The sequence below is a fragment of the Lissotriton vulgaris genome, chromosome 8, assembly GCF_964263255.1.
Source record: "Lissotriton vulgaris chromosome 8, aLisVul1.2, whole genome shotgun sequence".
Lineage (NCBI taxonomy): Eukaryota > Metazoa > Chordata > Amphibia > Caudata > Salamandridae > Lissotriton > Lissotriton vulgaris.
Window position 1 is genome coordinate 1565367277 of NC_141696.1, and position 21407 is coordinate 1565388683.

The window sequence follows — 21407 nt, forward strand, 5'->3', positions numbered from 1 at the left end:
CTCTCTTTGCTCTGTTACCCTCATTTATCTTCCCTCTGCCGACTCAACCAACCTTGCACGCTCTGCTGCTCTGTTACCCTCATCTCTCTTCCCTCTGCCGACTCTACCAACCTTGCACGCTCTGCTGCTCTGTTACCCTCATCTATCTTCCCTCTGCCGACTCTACCAACCTTGCACGCTCTGCTGCTGTTACCCTCATCTCTCTTCCCTCTGCCGACTCTACCAAACTTGCACGCTCTCGCTGCTCTGTTACCCTCATCTCTCTTCCCTCTGCCGACTCCACCAACCCTGCACGCACTCACTGATCTCTTACCCTCATCTCTCTTCCCTCCAACGACTCTACCAACCTTGCACGCTCTGCTGCTCTGTAACCCTCATCTCTCTTCCCTCTGCCGACTCAACCAACCTTGCACGCTCTCACTGATCTGTTACCCTCATCTCTCTTCCCTCCAACGACTCTACCAACCTTGCACGTTCTGCTGCTCTGTAACCCTCATCTCTCTTCCCTCTGCCGACTCAACCAACCTTGCACGCTCTCGCTGCTCTGTTACCCTCATTTCTATTCCCCCTGCCAACTCTACCACCCATGCACGCTCTCGCTGCTCTGTTACCCTCATCTGTCTTCCCTCTGCCAACTCTACCAACCTTGCACGCTCTCGCTGATCTGTTACCCTCAACTCTCTTCCCTCTGCCGACTCTACCAACCTTGCTCACACTCGCTGCTCTGTTACCATCATCTCTCTTCCCTCCAACGACTCTACCAACCTTGCACGCTCTCGCTGCTCTGTTACCCTCATCTCTCTTCCCTCTGCCGACTCTACCAACCTTGCACGCTCTCACTGCTGTTACCCTCATCTCTCTTCCCTCCAACGACTCTACCAACCTTGCACGCTCTGATGCTCTGTTACCCTCATCTCTCTTCCCTCTGCCGGCTCGACCAACCTTGCATGCTCTGCTGCTCTGTTACCCTCATCTCTCTTCCCTCTGCAGACTCTACCACCTTGCACGCTCTCGCTGCTCTGTTACCCTCATCTCTCTTCCCTCTGCCGACTCTACCAAACTTGCACCCTCTGCTGATCTGTTACCCTCACCTCTCATCTCTCTTCCCTCTACCGACTCTATCAACCTTGCACGCTCTGCTGCTGTTACCCTCATCTCTCTTCCCTCTGCCAACTCTACCAACCTTGAACCCTCTGCTGCTCTGTTACCCTCATCTATCTTCTCTCTGCCGACTCTACCAACCGTGCACGCTCTCATTGCTCTGTTACCCTCATCTATCTTCCCTCTGCCGACTCAACCAACCTTGAACGCTCTGCTGCTCTGTTACCCTCATCTCTCTTCCCTCTGCCGACTCTACCAACCTTGCACGCTCTGCTGCTCTGTTACCATCATCTCTCTTCCCTCTGCTGACTCTACCAACCTAGCAGGCTCTGTTGCTCTGTTACCCTCATCTCTCTTCCCTCTGCCGACTCTACCAACCTTGCACGCTCTCACTGCTGTTACCCTCATCTCTTCTCCCTCCAACGACTCTACCAACCTTGCACGCTCTGATGCTCTGTTACCCTCATCTCTCTTCCCTCTGCCGACTCTACCAACCTTGCTCGCTCTCGCTGCTCTGTTAACATCATCTCTCTTCCCTCTGCCGGCTCGACCAACCCCTCTGCCGACTCTACCAACCTTGCACACTCTGCTGATCTGTTACCCTCATCTCTCTTCCCACTACCGACTCTACCAAGCTTGCACGCTCTGCTGCTGTTACCCTCATCTCTCTTCCCTCTGCCGACTCTACCAACCATGCATGCTCTCGCTGCTCCGCTACCCTCATCTCTCTTCCCTCTGCCGACTTTACCAACCTTGCTCGCTCTCGCTGCTCTGTTACCATCATCCCTCTTCCCTCCAACGACTCTACCAACCTTGCACGCTCTCGCTGCTCTGTTACCCTCATCTCTCTTCCCTCTGCCGACTCTACCAACCTTGCTTGCTCTCGCTGCTCTGTTACCATCATCTCTCTTCCCTCCAACGACTCTACCAACGTTGCACGCTCTCGCTGCTCTGTCACCCTCATCTCTCTTCCCTCTGCCGACTCTACCAACTTTGCACGCTCTGCTGCTCTGTTACCCTCATCTATCTTCCCTCTGCCGACTCGACCAACCTTGCACGCTCTCGCTGCTCTGTTACCCTCATCTCTATTCCCCCTGCCAACTCTACCAACCATACAGGCTCTCGCTGCTCTGTTACCCTCATCTCTCTTCCCTCTGCCGACTCTACCAACCTTGCACGCTCTCGTTGCTCTGTTACCCTCATCTCTCTTCCCTCTGCCGACTCTACCAACTTTGCACGCTCTGCTGCTCTGTTACCCTCATCTATCTTCCCTCTGCCGACTCGACCAACCTTGCACGCTCTCGCTGCTCTGTTACCCTCATCTCTATTCCCCCTGCCAACTCTACCAACCATACAGGCTCTCGCTGCTCTGTTACCATCATCTATCTTCCCTCTGCCGACTCGACCAACCTTGCATGCTCTCGTTGCTCTGTTACCCTCATCTCTCTTCCCTCTACCGACTCTATCAACCTTGCACGCTCTGCTGCTGTTACCCTCATCTCTCTTCCCTCTGCCAACTCTACCAACCTTGAACGCTCTGCTGCTCTGTTACCCTCATCTATCTTCTCTCTGCCGACTCTACCAACCGTGCACGCTCTCATTGTTCTGTTACCCTCATCTATCTTCCCTCTGCCGACTCAACCAACCTTGAACGCTCTGCTGCTCTGTTACCCTCATCTCTCTTCCCTCTGCCGACTCTACCAACCTTGCACGCTCTGCTGCTCTGTTACCATCATCTCTCTTCCCTCTGCTGACTCTACCAACCTAGCAGGCTCTGTTGCTCTGTTACCCTCATCTCTCTTCCCTCTGCCGACTCTACCAACCTTGCACGCTCTCACTGCTATTACCCTCATCTCTTCTCCCTCCAACGACTCTACCAACCTTGCACGCTCTGATGCTCTGTTACCCTCATCTCTCTTCCCTCTGCCGACTCTACCAACCTTGCTCGCTCTCGCTGCTCTGTTAACATCATCTCTCTTCCCTCTGCCGGCTCGACCAACCCCTCTGCCGACTCTACCAACCTTGCACACTCTGCTGATCTGTTACCCTCATCTCTCTTCCCACTACCGACTCTACCAACCTTGCACGCTCTGCTGCTGTTACCCTCATCTCTCTTCCCTCTGCCGACTCTACCAACCATGCATGCTCTCGCTGCTCCGCTACCCTCATCTCTCTTCCCTCTGCCGACTTTACCAACCTTGCTCGCTCTCGCTGCTCTGTTACCATCATCCCTCTTCCCTCCAACGACTCTACCAACCTTGCACGCTCTCGCTGCTCTGTTACCCTCATCTCTCTTCCCTCTGCCGACTCTACCAACCTTGCTTGCTCTCGCTGCTCTGTTACCATCATCTCTCTTCCCTCCAACGACTCTACCAACGTTGCACGCTCTCGCTGCTCTGTCACCCTCATCTCTCTTCCCTCTGCCGACTCTACCAACTTTGCACGCTCTGCTGCTCTGTTACCCTCATCTATCTTCCCTCTGCCGACTCGACCAACCTTGCACGCTCTCGCTGCTCTGTTACCCTCATCTCTATTCCCCCTGCCAACTCTACCAACCATACAGGCTCTCGCTGCTCTGTTACCCTCATCTCTCTTCCCTCTGCCGACTCTACCAACCTTGCACGCTCTCGCTGCTCTGTTACCCTCATCTCTCTTCCCTCTGCCGACTCTGCCAACCTTGCATGCTCTTGCTGATCTGTTACCCTCATCTCTCTTCCCTCCAACGACTCTACCAACCTTGCACGCTCTCGCTACTCTGTTACCCTCATCTCTCTTCCCTCTGCCGACTCTACCAACCTTGCACGCTCTGCTGCTCTGTTACTCTCATCTATCTTACCTCTGCCGACTCTACCAACCGTGCACGCTCTCGCTGCTCTCTTACCCTCATCTATCTTCCCTCTGCCGACTCAACCAACCTTGCACGCTCTGCTGCTTTGTTACCCTCATCTCTATTCCCTCTGCCGACTCTACCAACCTTGCACGCTCTGGCTGCTCTGTTATCCTCATCTCTCTTCCCTCTGCCGACTCTACCAACCTTGCACGCTCTGCTGCTGTTACCCTCATCTCTTTTCCCTCTGCCAACTCTTCCAACCTTGCTCGCTCTCGCTGCTCTGTTACCATCATCTCTCTTCCCTCCAACGACTCTACCAACCTTGCTCGCTCTCGCTGCTCTGTTACCCTCATCTCTCTTCCCTCCAATGACTCTACCAACCATTGCACGCTCTGATGCTCTGTTACCCTCATCTCTCTTCCATCTGCCGACTCTACCAACCTTGCACGCTCTCGTTGCTCCGTTACCCTCATCTATCTTCCCTCTGCCGACTCTACCAACCTTGCACGCTCTGCTGCTCTGTTACCATCATCTCTCTTCCCTCTGCCGACTCTACCAACCTAGCAGGCTCTGCTGCTCTGTTACCCTCATCTCTCTTCCCTCTGCCGACTCAACCAACCTTGCACGCTCTGCTGCTCTGTTACCCTCATCTATCTTCCCTCTGCCGACTCTACCAACCGTGCACGCTCTCGTTGCTCTGTTACCCTCATCTATCTTCCCTCTGCCGACTCAACCAACCTTGCACACTCTGCTGCTCTGTTACCCTCATCTCCCTTCCCTCTGCCGACTCTACCAACCTTGCACACTCTCGCTGCTCTGTTACGCTCATCTCTCTTCCCTCTGCCGACTCTACCAACCTTGCACGCTCTCGCTGCTCTGTTACCCTCATCTCTCTTCCCTCTGCCGACTCTACCAACTTTGCACGCTCTGCTGCTCTGTTACCCTCATCTATCTTCCCTCTGCCGACTCGACCAACCTTGCACGCTCTCGCTGCTCTGTTACCCTCATCTCTATTCCCCCTGCCAACTCTATCAACCATACAGGCTCTCGCTGCTCTGTTACCCTCATCTCTCTTCCCTCTGCCGACTCTACCAACCTTGCACGCTCTCGGTGATCTGTTACCCTCATCTCTCTTCCCTCTGCCGACCCAACCAACCTTGCACGCTCTCGCTGCTCTGTTACCCTCATCTCTCTTCCCTCTGTCGACTCCACCAACCTTGCACGCTCTGCTGCTCTGTTACCCTCATCTCTCTTCCCTCTGCCGACTCTACCAACCTTGCACACTCTCGCTGCTCTGTTACCCTCATCTCTCTTCCCTCTGCCGACTCAACCAACCTTGCACGCTCTGCTGCTCTGTTACCCTCATCTCTCTTCCCTCTGCCGACTCTACCAACCTTGCACGCTCTCGCTGCTCTGTTACCCTCATCTCTCTTCCCTCTGCCGACTCTACCAACCTTGCACGCTCTCGCTGCTCTGTTACCATCATCTCTCTTCCCTCCAACGACTCTATCAACCTTGCACGCTCTCGCTGCTCTGTTACCCTCATCTTGCTTCCCCCTGCCGACTCTACCAACTTTGCACGCTCTGCTGCTCTGTTACCCTCATCTATCTTCCCTCTGCCGACTCGACCAACCTTGCACGCTTTCGCTGCTTTGTTACCCTCATCTCTATTCCCCCTGCCAACTCTACCAACCATACAGGCTCTCGCTGCTCTGTTACCCTCATCTCTCTTCCCTCTGCCGACTCTACCAACCTTGCACGCTCTCGCTGATCTGTTACCCTCATCTCTCTTCCCTCTGCTGACCCAACCAACCTTGCACGCTCTCGCTGCTCTGTTACCCTTATCTCTCTTCCCTCTGTCGACTCCAACAACCTTGCACGCTCTGCTGCTCAGTTACCCTCATCTCTCTTCCCTCTGCCGACTCCAGCAACCTTGCACGCTCTGCTGCTCTGTTACCCTCATCTCTATTACCTCTGTCGTCTCTACCAACCTTGCAAGCTCTGCTGCTCTGTTACCCTCATCACTCTTCCCTCTGTCGTCTCTACCAACCTTGCACGCTCTCGCTGCTCTGTTACCCTCATCTCTCTTCCCTCTGCCGACTCTACCAACCTTGCACGCTCTCGCTGCTCTGCTACCCTCATCTCTCTTCCCTCTGCCGACTCTACCAACCTTGCACGCTCTCCCTGCTCTGTTACCCTCATCTATCGTCCCTCTGCCGACTCAACCAACCTTGCACGCTCTGCTGCTCTGTTACCCTCATCTCTCTTCCCTCTGTCGACTCCACCAACCTTGCACGCTCTGCTGCTCTGTTACCCTCATCTCTCTTCCCTCTGCCGACTCTACCAACCTTGCACACTCTCGCTGCTCTGTTACCCTCATCTCTATTACCTCTGTCGTCTCTACCAACCTTGCAAGCTCTGCTGCTCTGTTACCCTCATCACTCTTCCCTCTGTCGTCTCTACCAACCTTGCACGCTCTCGCTGCTCTGTTACCCTCATCTATCTTCCCTCTGCCAACTCGACCAACCTTGCACGCTCTGCTGCTCTGTTACCCTCATCTCTCTTCCCTCTGCCGACTCTACCAACCTTGCTCGCTCTCGCTGCTCTGTTACCATCATCTCTCTTCCCTCCAACGACTCTACCAACCTTGCACGCTCTCGCTGCTCTGTTACCCTCATCTCTCTTCCCTCTGTCTACTCCACCAACCTTGCACGCACTGCTACTCAGTTACCCTCATCTCTCTTCCCTCTGTCGACTCTACCAACCTTGCACGCTCTCGCTGCTCTTTTACCCTCATCTCTCTTCCCTCTGTCGACTCTACCAACCTTGCATGCTCTGCTGCTCTGTTACCCTCATCTATCTTCCCTCTGCCGACTCGTCCAACCTTGCACGCTCTCGCTGCTCTGTTACCCTCATCTCTATTCCCCCTGACAACTCTACCAAGTATGCAGGCTCTCCCTGCTCTGTTACCCTCATCTCTCTTCTCTCTGCCGACTCTACCAACCTTGCTCGCTCTCGCTGCTCTGTTACCATCATCTCTCTTCCCTCCAACGACTCTACCAACCTTGCACGCTCTCGCTGCTCTGTTACCCTCATCTCTCTTCCCTCTGTCTACTCCACCAACCTTGCACGCTCTGCTGCTCAGTTACCCTCATCTCTCTTCCCTCTGTCGACTCTACCAACCTTGCACGCTCTCGCTGCTCTTTTACCATCATCTCTCTTCCCTCTGTCGACTCTACCAACCTTGCATGCTCTCGCGGCTCTGTTACCCTCATCTCTCTTCCCTCCAACGACTCTACCAACCTTGCACGCTCTCGCTGCTCTGTTACCCTCATCTCTCTTCCCTCTGTCTACTCCACCAACCTTGCACGCTCTACTACTCAGTTACCCTCATCTCTCTTCCCTCTGTCGACTCTACCAACCTTGCATGCTCTGCTGCTCTTTTACCATCATCTCTCTTCTCTCTGCCGACTCTACCAACCTTGCTCGCTCTCGCTGCTCTGTTACCATCATCTCTCTTCCCTCCAACGACTCTACCAACCTTGCACGCTCTCGCTGCTCTGTTACCCTCATCTCTCTTCCCTCTGTCTACTCCACCAACCTTGCACGCTCTGCTGCTCAGTTACCCTCATCTCTCTTCCCTCTGTCTACTCCACCAACCTTGCACGCTCTCGCTGCTCTTTTACCATCATCTCTCTTCCCTCTGTCGACTCTACCAACCTTGCATGCTCTCGCGGCTCTGTTACCCTCATCTCTCTTCCCTCCAACGACTCTACCAACCTTGCACGCTCTGCTGCTCTGTTACCCTCATCTCTCTTCCCTCTGTCGACTCTACCAACCTTGCACGCTCTGCTGCTCTGTTACCCTCATCTCTCTTCCCTCCAACGACTCTACCAACCTTGCACGCTCTGCTGCTCTGTTACCCTCATCTCTCTTCCCTCTGTCGACTCTACCAACCTTGCACGCTCTCGCTGCTCTGTTACTCTCATCTCTCTTCCCTCTGTCGACTCTACCAACCTTGCACGCTCTCGCTGCTCTGTTACTCTCATCTCTCTTCCCTCTGCCGACTCTACCAACTTTGCACATTCTCGCTGCTCTGTTACCCTCATCTCTCTTCCCTCTGTCCTCCAAGGCAGGTCCATGAGGAAGCCTCTCGGTAGGCCTGGGTAGAAGGCCTGTGATAAGCCAAACACCTAGGGGCATATTTACAAGCCCCTTGCGCCACAGTTGCGTTAGTAATTCCCATGATAAAACTGACGCATTTGCGGTGCAAGGGGCTTGTAAAAAACCCTCTGCCGACTCTAACCCCATCTCTCTCAGCTCTCTATCTAGTTCACCTCTCTGTCTCTCTCCCATCATCTCCACTGGTCTGAGACATACCTGGTCCTCCTGCACTAGGACCACTCTTCCAATTCATACTTTGACTTCTCTTCTGATTTCTGTTTCAATGAAACAGCAGATGCTTCTATATTAATCACTACTACACCTGTCCCTTCCGCCTGTCCTCTGCGTCTCCTCATAGCACACCCCTCGGGGGCTGATGGAGATGAAGGATTCCTATTTAGTGTTCCTTATTCTTACTTCCTGCTTCCAATTTGTCCTTACCTCCTCGTTTGAGTACCAATGCATTCCTATTCTTCTCCTCACCCCCTCACCTTTGTGATCATTTCTTCCTGCTGTGGCCTACTCACAGTGTTAGGCAATGATCTGGTTCCATTACATTTCAGGGCACCACGTGGTCCTTGGTCTCTTTCTTGGTAGCCAATCACCACTTTCATCCAAGCATCCTGCCAGTGCTGGACATCTACAGGCTCATTTGACCCGTTAATTCCTCTTTCATAGCCTTGGTCTCCATTGATCCTCTGACATTGCCTCCACTTCTGCCCCACATGCCAATAGCATACACCTCTCCTGTCTTCAACCATCTTGGCACTCTAGTGGTTTGTGATTTGCTAATGGGCATTATGTTTTTTGAATTTGGACTTCAGGCAAGTTGGTCCTGATTCTATTCAATTGGGGTTAACAGAAAGTGATGCCTGTAATGCATTCCAAGGCGGTCTCTACTGCGTCATAGAGAACGTATTTTCAATGCAAGATGGCCGCATTGTTCCTCCAGGCTACAAGAGTCAAGACTGCACCATACATGGAACCTTTAGTCTTAGAAGAGGGGATGCCAACAGTGCTAGTGTGCTGTGGTTTCTTGTTCAAGCTGGCCTTTTATTTATTTTTTTATTTTTTTTATTTTGAGAGTTTATATAGCGCTGGCTAGACGCGGAGGTATCAGAGCGCTTTACATAAGGTTCCACAGGAATTACAAAATTACATCATTTGTACGTTACATCAGGTACTAGAAAAACATTTCAAGAGAGTAGAAGATAAAATAAATGGAGCTTGGAAGGGAAAGGGGGTGGGGTAAAGGGGTAGGAGGTAGAAATGATGAAGAGACGAAGGAGAGTCTGCCCAAAGTCCGGCTGGGTAGGTGACAGTCGAGGAGGAAGTCCACAGCCCATCTCCTCTTTAGCTATTGGGTAGCTCCACCGGGCATCAGCTTATGTTAACTGACTAAGCTAGAGGTACTAGGGCAATGTTACTCAAGAATTAGACCCAACACTCACCGCAGGACCATCACAGGCGGTGTACTGGATGATGACCTGGAAAGGTTTGTGTGGCTGCAAGACGGCTGGTACCGAGATGATGAGCGCTGAGCCGTAATCGGTGAAGGCATCCACTCTGAAGGGTAGAGGACATGAAGAGGTGGAGTGCAAGGAGGCATCAGTGGGCTCACCCAGCCAGTCCGAGGCAGAAGGAGAGGTGCTGTTGGCTGCAGGGTAGTAGGCGTTGCCAGATGACATGGCACTGAAATTGTCCAAAGTAGGGTCAGAAGCAGCGGGAGAAAGGGGGCCACAGTCTACGAATGGGGCAGAGAGTGGGGTAGAAGCGGTGGAGGGGAATGAAAGTGGGGTGGAATCAGGGGAGAGAAGTGAGGAAGGAGATGAAGAATCAGAAGGCATGGAAGTGCCAGAAGGGGGCAAACTGGCAGAGGAGCAGATGAGAAAGAGGTGGCACTGAATGGGGCAGGCGATGGGCAAGAAGAACCAGGTGAAGAGAAAACATTGGAAGATGAGGGGCAGGAGTTGCTGGAGGAGCCAGGTGAGTGGCAAGTGGTCCTGGAGGGAGCAGATGTGGGGCAATACTTCATATGAGATGAGCTGTAGGTTTCACAGGAGAGCCCACAGCTGCTGGAAGGGGTAGATGAGGGGCAGGAGGTGCTATAAGAGGAGCAGTTGCTGCTGGGGGAGCAGGTGAGGTGCAATTTCTCACGGATGATGCAGGTAAGGGGCAATTACTGTTGGTGGCGGCGGGTGAGCGGCAGCGACCACCGGAAAGTGCAGAAGGGTCGGGCAGGAGGGTGGATCCCTCCCATGGTTGGGGCAGATCCCCCCGAGCCCGCAGGGGGAGCGGGGAAAGCAGGGCAGGGGCTGCTCCCGGGCCTGCATGCTGAGGGCCTACAGGGCGCTCAGCTCCCGGCTCTCGGGCCGAAGCTCCAGCCCCAGGTGGAAGCTGGAGGCCAAGGTCGCGTCCGCTGGCAGCGGAGGGCCGGAGGCGGCAGGGGCAGGGGGCACCAGGCTCCGGCGGTGACAGCAGCACAGACCCACCGGGGTGGGGGTCTTTGAAGCCATGGCGGGGAGGCCAGACTGGCGCTAAGGGAAATCCATCAGTGAGGCCTGCTCGGAACGGCGAAGCAGCGGGCTCGTGTAGCCGCCGCGGCCGGCCAGGGAGCAGGGGCAGCCGGCGGAGGTAAATAGGGGCACTCGGCGGAGACACTTGTACGCAAGAGCCGGCTGGTAACGAGGAAACATTTCATATATTCTCCTCCCACTCTATGTTAGGAGTAATGCTCAAATGTGTCCATTTTCACATTCTGTGTATCACTGATTTTGTACTATTTCATTCTGATATAGAAAGCAATTTGAGTAAAACCACTATATAAATAGGCTGAAGTAAAATTAAAATAAAACAATGGAGTGCATAACATCTACAAATACATTATCAGATGTCACCAAGACATTGGGCCAATCATCTTCCATTGAGTTACTGAGCTTGTGATCCATGTCCATCAGCAATCACCATGGTATCCTAAGGGAGCATCATCGACTTGTAAAATGCTTTCAGGTCCATGAAAAGGAGTGTAATATCATCCCTGAACGAGCAGTCACTGATACCCTAGTGGGACAGATCTTACCTTCGTCTTCATTCTCCTCCGTGGGGCTTTTCTGTGGGTCAGTGATGTGGATGAAGAAGATGTGACCATCCTTCATAATCTTCACTTTCACAAACGTGGGGCCTACAAATTCACACAGAGGAGCAGGAAAAGAAACAAACACAAACATTGTCATAACAAGAAAATAAACAGAGGGAGCAGATCTCCTCCACATGCTGTGGCAATGTCCCCAGCTTCAGGCATACTGGCACTCGATACTAACGCTACTGAAGCGATGCACGGCGATGCCGATCCCATTCTCGTGGGAGGCGTGCCTACTGGGCCTCTTCCATAGGACCAAACTAAACAGGGTGCCTTCCCGCTTCTGGGATCTTGGCCTCATCACGGCCAAAAGACTCATCACAAAGCATTGGAAGCGGGCGGCACCACCAGCGGCGGAACACTGGCGCGCTTCGCAAGATAACTGGGCGAAAGCGGAAAGCATATCATTACATAATGAGGAGACGGCGGGATTGCGTAAGTACCCCATAGCGGCGCTCTGGGACGATATGATCCGCTCCTTCCATAATGGACCCCAGGCACCAGAGACTCCTGAGAGACAGACACCCCCAGATGGGGGACATAGCGATGACCAACATACTCCAGGCGCCGCAGACGACAGACATAACGCCCATACACCTGACCCCTAGACACCCCCTCTTCTTCCCCCCCCCGGCCCCGCTGACACGCCAGGATTGCTGCCACCCTCCTGCATCGCCAGCATAGCTCCCGAACATGCAAGAACAGACACGAATCTGCTGAAGCACTACTACCGGGCCCTCCCACCCTCTCTCCTAACCCCCCCCCCCACAGTAGACCCCACCAACTGTTGCACCGCACACCGCACGACCCCTAGTTTGATACCCCTTTCCCGTTACGCTTTTATTGAAGTTGCTTGATTGGCAGGATGCAATAACTAAGACAGCATGATCACGCACTGTTTAAACGTTGACTTTCTCAGCGAAATGTTGTGATATACTTTGCGATCTAATCCATGATCTATGTATGCATTTCTTTGACTATTGAATCTTCATACATCGAGACTCTGTATGACATATGCTTGTATTTTTTTTTCTCCTTTGCACCGAATAAAAGATATATTTAAAAAAAAAAAAAAATAACAAGAAAATAAACAGAACTATACAACAGCATATGCAAAGCCAGATGTCTGTAGGATATTGTGTTACAGGATTATTTGTAATCGGTTACTATGTTGTGACTGTTATATCATAATACAGAATGTGCTTTGTTGTATTTAAGCAAACCCTGGTCAAAGCTAGGACTGAATCTGGCCTTATTTCAGGAACTCTTTTTTTCAAATCCATCTGAAGCTCCTCAACCTGGGTCTTGTGTATAGAAATCCTCTCCTTGTCACAGGAAACACTATGGGAGGTCATGCAGTTGCCATAGTTCGATAACTAGAAAGTCTGTCTCAGACCACTCTACTGGAAACTCTTCTCTACTCCCAACACCCCAAACACTCACAACACCTCATCCAGACCTGGATTTCCAACACTTGCATGAAGCTCAACCCCAGATTTCCTGTTACCTGTCAAGAAAAACAAGCATTGGCTGGTCCAAGCCTGGTTGAATGACAAAAAACATGACAGGTTCAACCCTAACTTTCACAAACTGCCAAGTCATTTAATTCACCCTGGACACAAACCTCATCCTCAAGAAAGGCATTGCCTAGAAACAAAGATGGCCTGGTAGCTGCTCGCTCTACTGAAGAAGTGAAACCATTCCTCCCAGACAGCGATTTTAGAACAGGTATTCAAGCCCTACCCCAGTACTCTCGAATGTGGGCGGTGGCAACGCCCTTCTCCATGGCCTCCCAGACTCCACAAGGTCCACCCTAAGGAGCATCCTACAAGCCACAGCATGACGTATCATTGGCGTGAAGAAATACGATCACATCTCCCCCATCTTGATGGAAGGCTATTGGCTACCCTTGCCAGCCTACACCAACTCCATCATGTACAAAGCTTTCACCACCACTAGTACCTTGCCTGCCTGCCTGCCTGACAAGCTCATCATCTCCGGTGGATCTCAGTACACACGCAGCCATGACACATACGTCAAGAGGCACCGATATGTAAAGCGAGAGCCCAAGGCAGAAGGTCCTTTCCAGCTATGCATCCAGGATCTTGAAGGACACTCCTCGTGTCCATCAGGACCCCCAACGCTGCTCCAATTTAGAAAAAGTTGAAGAAACAACTCTTTAAAGAACACCACATCACAACGACGTAACATTCTACTTTGGCTCCTAGAAACCAGCTACCTCCCTAGTGAGTTTTTGACTGTACACTTGCCTTTGAACCTGTACAATGCCCAACTGCCTTTTGATAGGTTACATCCATACCACTCTACATGAGCAGGAACATACACACAAAAGAAGGTCTATCCGCTCCTCTAAACAGCTTTCATTCGTTACAGATTAACTCTGGTCTTGAATCAGATGTGGAACTTGACAAATCGAAAACAGCTTGTAAACCAACAATTTGTCAGGTTTCACTTAAAGTTTGTAACTTTTTTTTAGCTTACCCTTTTCAAACACAACTTTTTCCACATGGATCTGCCCTCCATCACTCGGGTACAGGAACCAGCTGCCCCCTGAAACCTGAATGAGGTTGTCTCCCATATTGTATCCAGAAAACTAGAGTGAAGAGAGAGGGGCAACAAGTCAATGATGGTTTGAAATGTACAACCCCCAACAGATGAAGCAGGAAAGCTGCAGCAATTGATGTACAGTAGAAGCTATTTACCTGTGACAGGTTGTTCTATGCTCTCATATGCCTTGAAAATTAAGACCGCCCCCAACAGATGACGTAGGAAAGCTGTAGCCTTTGATGTAATGTAGAAGCTACTTACCTGTGGCAGGTTGTTCTGTGCCGTCATGTGCCTTGGGAGGTAGGAACCTTCAACAGATGACACAGGAAAGCTGTAGCGTTGGATGTACTGTAGAAGGCCTCACTCAGGAAAGGCAAGAGTCGACTAAACAGCATGACGGGGCACTGCTCTCAGTGCCCGCGGTGGGATGGGAGAAGGGGGGTGGCCATGGTATCCTCCAGTTCAGGGATCATCCCTTAGGAAAGGGGCCCATGTCTGCATGAACACCACAGTCTGGTCTTGTTGGTTGTAGATACGTTTGTGTGACGCCGTCTGTATCATTACCACTGTCCAGTCTTCCGGTGATGGGGCACGGACGACCTCCATTGGCAGAGGATACATATCTTGGCCGTGACCAGAGCCGTGTGGAGGAGACGACGCTGTGGGAGGATAGCTCAGGAGAATCCCCCGAGTCATGCAGGAGAAGGACTGTAGGGGAGAGGGGAAGTTGCAGTGGCATAGACGCTCCCAGAGTGTTCCCAACAAGGGACCAGAAAGACTTGTTTGAGGGACACTCGCTAAGGATATGAGTGATGTCGCAGCGTGTTTCTGCGCATCTCCAGCAGTTCGCGTGCATGAGGAGTCCTGCCCTGTTCAATTTTCTCAGTATCCAGTGCCAGTCATGGAGCGTTTTGAAGAGGCTACATTTTAAGTGGTTTTCCCAGGTGCTCCTATCCAGGACATCCAGAATGTCAGACCAGTCCTCATCCTCCAGGGAGATCTGCAGCAGGGTCTGCCATTTGGCTCGGAGGCTGCGTAGAAGAGGTTGGGAAAAAAGATGGCCCGAGTGTACACAGTAAAGCCCCGACGACATCACTCCTTAGTTGTGGCCCCATGTAGCCAGGTAGGCCACTACTGGCGATGATGGTAGAGACTAGGGGCGTGGGCCCAGGCAACACTGCAGGCAGTGCCCCAGTTGCAGGTAGCACCAGGCTTGCCGCGGATGAAGGCCAAACTCCTCCCGTAAATGGCCGAAGGGTTTCAAGTCCCCATCATTCAGGATTCGGTCCAGGGTTTGGATGCCCAACTCCATCCAAAGGGTCATGGGTACAACCCGGACACCAATATGAAGACCATCATTGCCCCACAATGGCGCCTTAGCGTGCGAATGTGGGTCCACCCCAAAGGGGCGGTGGGTGCATGACCAGGCCATTCGCGAGGCCTTGCAGTACAGTGTGAGGGCTAAGTGGCTGGGGAATGTGATCCCCATAGAGAAGGCTAAGTCCCTCGCCGTGCAAGAGGACAGTCATTCAGTGAGAGCCAACTGCAGTGGGTCTAGGATGTCGGGGAGCAAGTATACCAGTTGCGAGAGGTGAAGAGCCAGGGCATAATGCTCTACTGATGGGAGACCCAGGCCCCACATGAACGACCCGCCATGAGCTTGGACGCAGCTAACCAGGGCCTAGAGGAGCCCCACACAAAGGACCAGATCCGAGCGTCAATGAGATGGAGGGTGGCTAAAGATACTAATACGGGTAGCATGCCCAGTGTATAGGTGAAGCGCAGTAGAGAGACATTTCTCACCGCCTGCACCCTGCCCCACATGGAGAACCCCAAGAGAGACCACTTCTCGAAGTCAAGTTTCATCACTGTATGTCCATGCGCCTTGGTTTGCGGTCTGCTGAGGTCAGGCCCAAGTCGAGGGAAAAGAGAACCGGGGATTGGTCAGATAGTGAACCTTCCAATATGTGGGACTCTTCGACAAGAACCACCAATTTCTGGGAGATGAGGAAGTAGTCCAGCCTAGAATGTGTGCCGTGGACCGGTGAGAGGAAGATGGGTGGCTGAGACGCCAGTGGTCCACCACGCCATGGTCCGAGGTCACATCTCCCAGTAGAGCCCTATCTGCATTGTTCCATGCGCACTGGGCCCCTGTCCTTTAAAGGACTGCATCTCGAGCGAGGTTCCAGTCCCCTCCGATGATATTCTGCGAAGCCCCGATCTCCATGAGCAGGAAGTTCAGCTGGAGAAAGGAGCATTTTGCCTCCATTGGTGCGCAAACTGATCCTACACAGAGGGACCTGTCCTCTAGTAGCAATTTGGCAAATGCGTATCTGCTGTCATGGTCAGACCATGTTTTCACTATTGTGATGGGCAAAGACCTCCAGATGAGGTTTGCCACCCCACACTTGCCTCCCTCCCTCAGTGGGTGGTGCAGCCGCAATGCTGCTATGGATCACCTTTCCCACCCAATCCCGGCGTAGCTTGTCGGGTTATAGGCTGTGCAGGTGAGTCTCCTGCAATAGAGCCAGATCCGCCCCCTCGCCTGGAGGTAAGAGAGCACCTTCTTCCTTTAAATGGAGGCCGTAAGGCTATCAAGATTCCAAGGCAGGATGTGAAGAGGGTGGGAGGAGTACGCAGTGGGAGCAGGCATGGGTGGTCAGAGGACCCGGAACAATGATGGGCTGCGGTGGGACGCTGGGGTCAGGTCCAAGCGTGGAGGAGTGAACAGGTAAGGTGGCGGGCAGGTGTATAGGGGGTTATGTGTGCAGCGAGGTGGTGCATCGGCAGGGGAGCCGGGGCGAGGAGGGGGGCGCAGAGGAGGAGCAAGTCTAGGTGTGCCAGTAGGGGGGAGGGGTCGCAAGAGGGTGAAGTGAGAGGTGTGGAGAGGTAGAGGAGGAAAGAGTGGGGACACAAACGGGGGGAGGTATCCGGGTGGGATGGGATGAAAGGAGTGGGGTGGAGGGGAGGACAGGCAGACAATATGCCAGGCACGTAGGGAAGGGGTCCCCAGAGGGCACTCACCAAATCGCTGCGTGAACAGCTGACTCCTTGGAAGCCGGCATATGGGGGGAAGGGGAAAGGGATGGGATATGTTTCTGTGAGAAGGCGCAGCATGGGAGACACTGAGCTGTGTACCGCAATCCTAGACTTGCGGAGACGGTGCACCAAGGGGACCCCTTCGGGCAGGCAGGGAGGTCAGGATGGCGGTCGGACCTGGGCTTGTGTGGGAGTGGGCTTAGTGTAACCGCAAAGGTCCGTCAGGGATAGAGAGCAAGAGTATGAGGTTCCAGGATTCCCCGGATGGCAAGGAACATGTGCAAAAGGGGACCGGGCTCCTGTCAGTGCGGTGAGGTGTGGGAGTGTACTGCCCTTGTCAGGGGGAGAGAGCGCATCATGTGGTGAAGCAGTGCATCTGTGACAGCTTGTTCTGAACCCTCATCTGCCTTGAGATGTAGGACCTTTCAACAGGTGATGCAGGAGAGCTGTAGCATTTGATGCACTGCAGAAGCTACTCACCTGTGATAGGTGTTCCATGCCATCATATGCCTTCGATGTAGGCCCCCCGACAGATGACGTTGGAAAGCCGTAGCATTTAATGTACTATAGAAGCTACTCACCTGTGATAGGTTGTTCCATGCCATCATATGCCTAGGGATGTAGGCCCCCCGACAGATGATGCCGGGAAGCTGTAGCCTTTCAATCAATCAATCAATCAATCAATCAATCAATCAATCATAGCATTTGTAAAGCGCACTACATACCCGTGAGCGTCTCAAGGCGCTGGGGGAGGAGGGGAGGGTGCTGCTACTGTTCAAAGAGCCAGGTCTTGAGAAGTCTCCTGAAGGTTAGAAGGTCTTTGGTCTGCCGTAGGCGGATGGGGAGAGTGTTCCACGTCTTGGCGGCAAGGTGGGAGAATGATCTGCCGGCGGCGTTCACTCTTTGGATGCGGGGGACGGTGGCGGGGGCATGGTCTGCAGAGCGGAGTTGGCGAGCGGGGGTGTTGTCTGTTGAGGTTACCTGGTCCGGGGTTGTGGAGTGCCTTGTGTGCGTGGGTGAGGAGCTTGAAGGTTATCCTCTTGTTGACCGGGAGCCAGTGCAGGTCTTTCAGGTGGGGTGTGATGTGGCTGTGGTGGGGGATGTCGACAATCAGGCGTGCGGAGGAGTTCTGGATGCGTTGAAGTCGTTTCAGGAGTTTGGCTGGGGCTCCTGCGTAGAGTGCGTTGCCGTAGTCCAGTCTGCTGCTGACAAGGGCCTGGGTGACCGTTCTTCTTGTTTCAGTCGGGACCCACTTGAAGATCCTGCAAAGCATGCGGAAGGTGTTGAAGCAGGAGGAGGAGACAGCATTAAGCTGCTTTGTCATGGAGAGTGTGGAGTCGAGGACGACCCCTAGGTTTTGTGCGTGGTCGGTGGGTGTAGGGGGTGCTCCTAGTGCTGTCGGCCACCAGGAGTCGTCCCAGGCCGAGGGGGTGGAGCAGAGGATGAGGACCTCCGTCTTGTCTGAGTTCAGCTTCAGTCGCTGTTCCTCATCCAGTCGGCGACGGCCTTCATTCCTTCGTGGAGGTTGGTTTTGGCGTTGTGGGGGTCCTTAGTGAGCGAGAGGATCAGTTGAGGATCAGCTGGGTGTCGTCGACGTAGGAGATGATGTTTAGATCCTGCCGTCGGGAGACTTGGGCAAGTGGTGCCATGTAGACGTTAAACAACGTTGGGCTGAGAGATGCGCCTTGGGGTATGCTACAGATGATCTTGGTGGCTTCGGAGCGGAAAGGAAGGGGGGGAGGCGGACGCTCTGGGTTCTCCCGGAGAGGAAGGAGGTGGCCCAGTCCAGGGCCATCTCTTGGATTCTGGCGTCGTGGAGGCGTTCTCTTAGTGTGTGGTGGCAGACTGTATCGAAAACCGGCTGACAGGTCCAGAAGGATGAGGGCCACGGTTTCTCCGTTGTCGAGCATGTTCCTGATGTCGTCGGTGGCGGCGATGAGGACAGTTTCGGTGCTGTGGTTGCTGCAGAACCCTGACTGGGATGGGTCCAGGATGTTGTTCTCTTCAAGGAAGCTTATCAGTTGTTTGCTGACGGCCTTTTCTATGGCCATCGCCAGGAACTGGAGCAGGGAGATGGGGTCGGAAGTTCTTGAGGTCCTTGGGATCCGCCTTGGGTTTCTTTAGTAAGGCATTGATCTCTGCATGCATCCAGCTCTCGGGAAGGTTGCTGTCTCTAAGGAGATGTTGATGGTTTTCCGGAGGTGGGGTGTGATGGTGCTGCTGGCTTTGTTGTAGATGTGGTGTGGGAAGGGAGTCTTCAGGGGAACCGGAGTGGACGGTGTTCATGATCTTGATGGTGTCGTTGTCGTTGATGTTGGTCCAGGCGCGCAGACGGTTGGTGCGGGTGGTGGTCGTGGGAGCAGTGTTGTGGGCTGTTGCCGGTGGTGACGGCGTCAAAGGTGTCGTGGATGTCTGTGATCTTGCGATGGACGAAGGTGGCCAGCGAGTCGCACAGGTCTTGTGACAGTGGGATGTCGTTGGTGTTGGAGCTGGGTTTGGAGAGTTCCTTCACGATGCTGAAGAGCTCTTTGCTGTTGTGTGCGTTGTTGTCTAGGCGGTCTTTGAAGGCGGTCCTTTTGGCTGATCTGATGAGTTGGTGGTGTCGGCGGGTGGCGTTCCCGTGGGCTGTGTAGCTTTCCAGTGTTCTAAACCCAGATCTGTTGACTGGACGTGAGTGTTTGATTGGTTCAGATGCTCAGTCCATCACCACCCCCTTTTGTACCGCTTTGTTCACCATAAGTTGGCAGGGTATGCTCAGACGTGAGTCCCTTGCTCACTTTGCCACTGGATTCAAGCAAGCCTGGCTGAAGACGGCTGTAATACCAGAAACCGGTCCTAGGAAGCTTGTTTCTGGTCCAGGGAAGGCATGGCTTGGCAGTTCGGGCTGGACTGTTCCCATGAGGCACAGGGTCAGACTGATTTGCATATGGCCATGTCTGAACTGGGGTGGCAGAGTGGGCTAAAGAACGGTGATGGATTGACTGGGTGTGAGTGTTTGATTTCTTCAGATGCTGAGTCCATCACCACCCCCTTTTGTACCGCTTTCCAGTGTTCTTTCGCGGGTCCAGTTTTTTTCTAGTTTTCGTCAGGTTTGCTTAGAGGCCTGGAGGTCTTCGGTGAACCAGCTGGCTCTCTTGCTGGTGTGGGTGTCCGGGGGTTTCTTGAGCGGGGCGAGGGTGTTGGCGCAGTCGTTGATCCATTGTCTGAGGCTGCAGACTGCGGCATCTGGGTCAGTTGGATCTGCGGGTTGGTTCTGCACGAGGGTGGCGGTTAGCTGGTCCTCGGTGATCTTGCCCCAGCTGGGGCGAGGCATCTGCTGGGTGCGGTGGTGTGTGGTGGGTTTCCGGAAGGTGAAGTGGATGCAGCAGTGGTTGGTCCAGTGGAGTTCGGTGGTGCGGTCGAAGAAGACATGGGTGCTTGCTGAGAAGATGGGGTCAAGCGTGTGGCCGGCGGAGTGTGTGGGTGCTGTGACGAGTTGTCTGAGTCTGAGGTTGCCGATCAGGGTAGAGGAGTTGGCGTCGTTGTTGTTCTCGAGGTGGAAGTTCAGGTCCCCAAGGAGGATGTAGTCCGTGGAGGCGAGGGTCTGTAGATGAGGGTGCCTCTCAGGGTGGTGTTGGGGTCGGTGAGGATCTGAAAGTGCAGGTGTTCGGCGGTGCTGAGTGTGCGTCGGCGTGTGTCGAAATTTTATGAGTGTTTCTGTGGACGATGACAATTCCCCCTCCTATTCCGTTGGTGTGGTCCTTGCGGATGATCTTGTAGCCTTCCGGGATGGGTATGGCGATGTCAGGTGCCGAGGAGGGGGTCAGCCAGGTCTCAGTCAGGAAGGCGACGTCTGGAGCGTTGGTGTCGAGTAGGTCCCAGAGTTCGACGGCATGTTTTGCGTGGGTGTTGAGCAGGATATATCTGAGGAAGTTGGTTCCCATGTTGGCTGGGTTGGCGGGCCGGATGCTGGTGAAGGTGCAGTTCCGGCAGGAGAAGGGTCCTAGGGTGCGTTTCGGGCGGCCAGGCAGCAGGTGTGGGATCGTCCGGCGTTGAGTATGTGGAGAGTGCTGGAGTCGAAGCGGAGGCAGGTATCGTGGTGTGTGCGGGGTCCAGAGTTCCTGTCACTGGGCATGGTCCAGGTGCAGACGGGCGCAGACGGGAGCAGACCGGCTTGCCTTAGGCGCACCTGCGGCATGGCCGCGCAGGGTCCGCATATATGGGGAGGTGGGAGGGAGGAGCAGCTGGGAGGCGGGAGCAGCGAATGGGCAGTGGTCAGTCAGGGGAGTGGGGCCGCAGGTGACACAGCGGCGGGGGAGACGAGTGGCACAGAAGGCAAAAATGGGGCACAGGAGGGGGAAAACTGTGGCACAGAAGGCAAAAAACGGGGCACAAGAGGGGGCAAACAGTGGCACAGAAGGCAAAAAAAAGGGCACAAAGAGGGTGGAAACAGTGGCACAGAAGGCAAAAAACGGGGCACAAGGAGCAGGAAAACAGTAGCACAGAAGGCAAAACACGGGGCACAAAGAGGGGGAAAACAGTTACACTGAAGGCAAAAAAAATGGGGCACCAAGACAGAAAAGCACA

General features: G+C 53.6%; 1 protein-coding gene and 1 pseudogene across 1 annotated transcript in view; both read right to left on the reverse strand.

The window, feature by feature from the left end:
- Nucleotides 1-21407, reverse strand: part of SPAG17 (sperm associated antigen 17) — a 1900597-nt gene that overhangs the window by 769457 nt on the left and 1109733 nt on the right. Inside the window, exons 23-24 of the mRNA XM_086935838.1 lie at nucleotides 13737-13848; nucleotides 11175-11276 (exon numbers count right to left, since the gene is read on the reverse strand). Of these exons, the coding sequence (XP_086791964.1) occupies nucleotides 11175-11276; nucleotides 13737-13848 (214 nt within the window). The remainder of the gene's footprint in view (nucleotides 1-11174; nucleotides 11277-13736; nucleotides 13849-21407) is intronic.
- Nucleotides 9523-10611, reverse strand: LOC147700431 (uncharacterized; annotated as a pseudogene).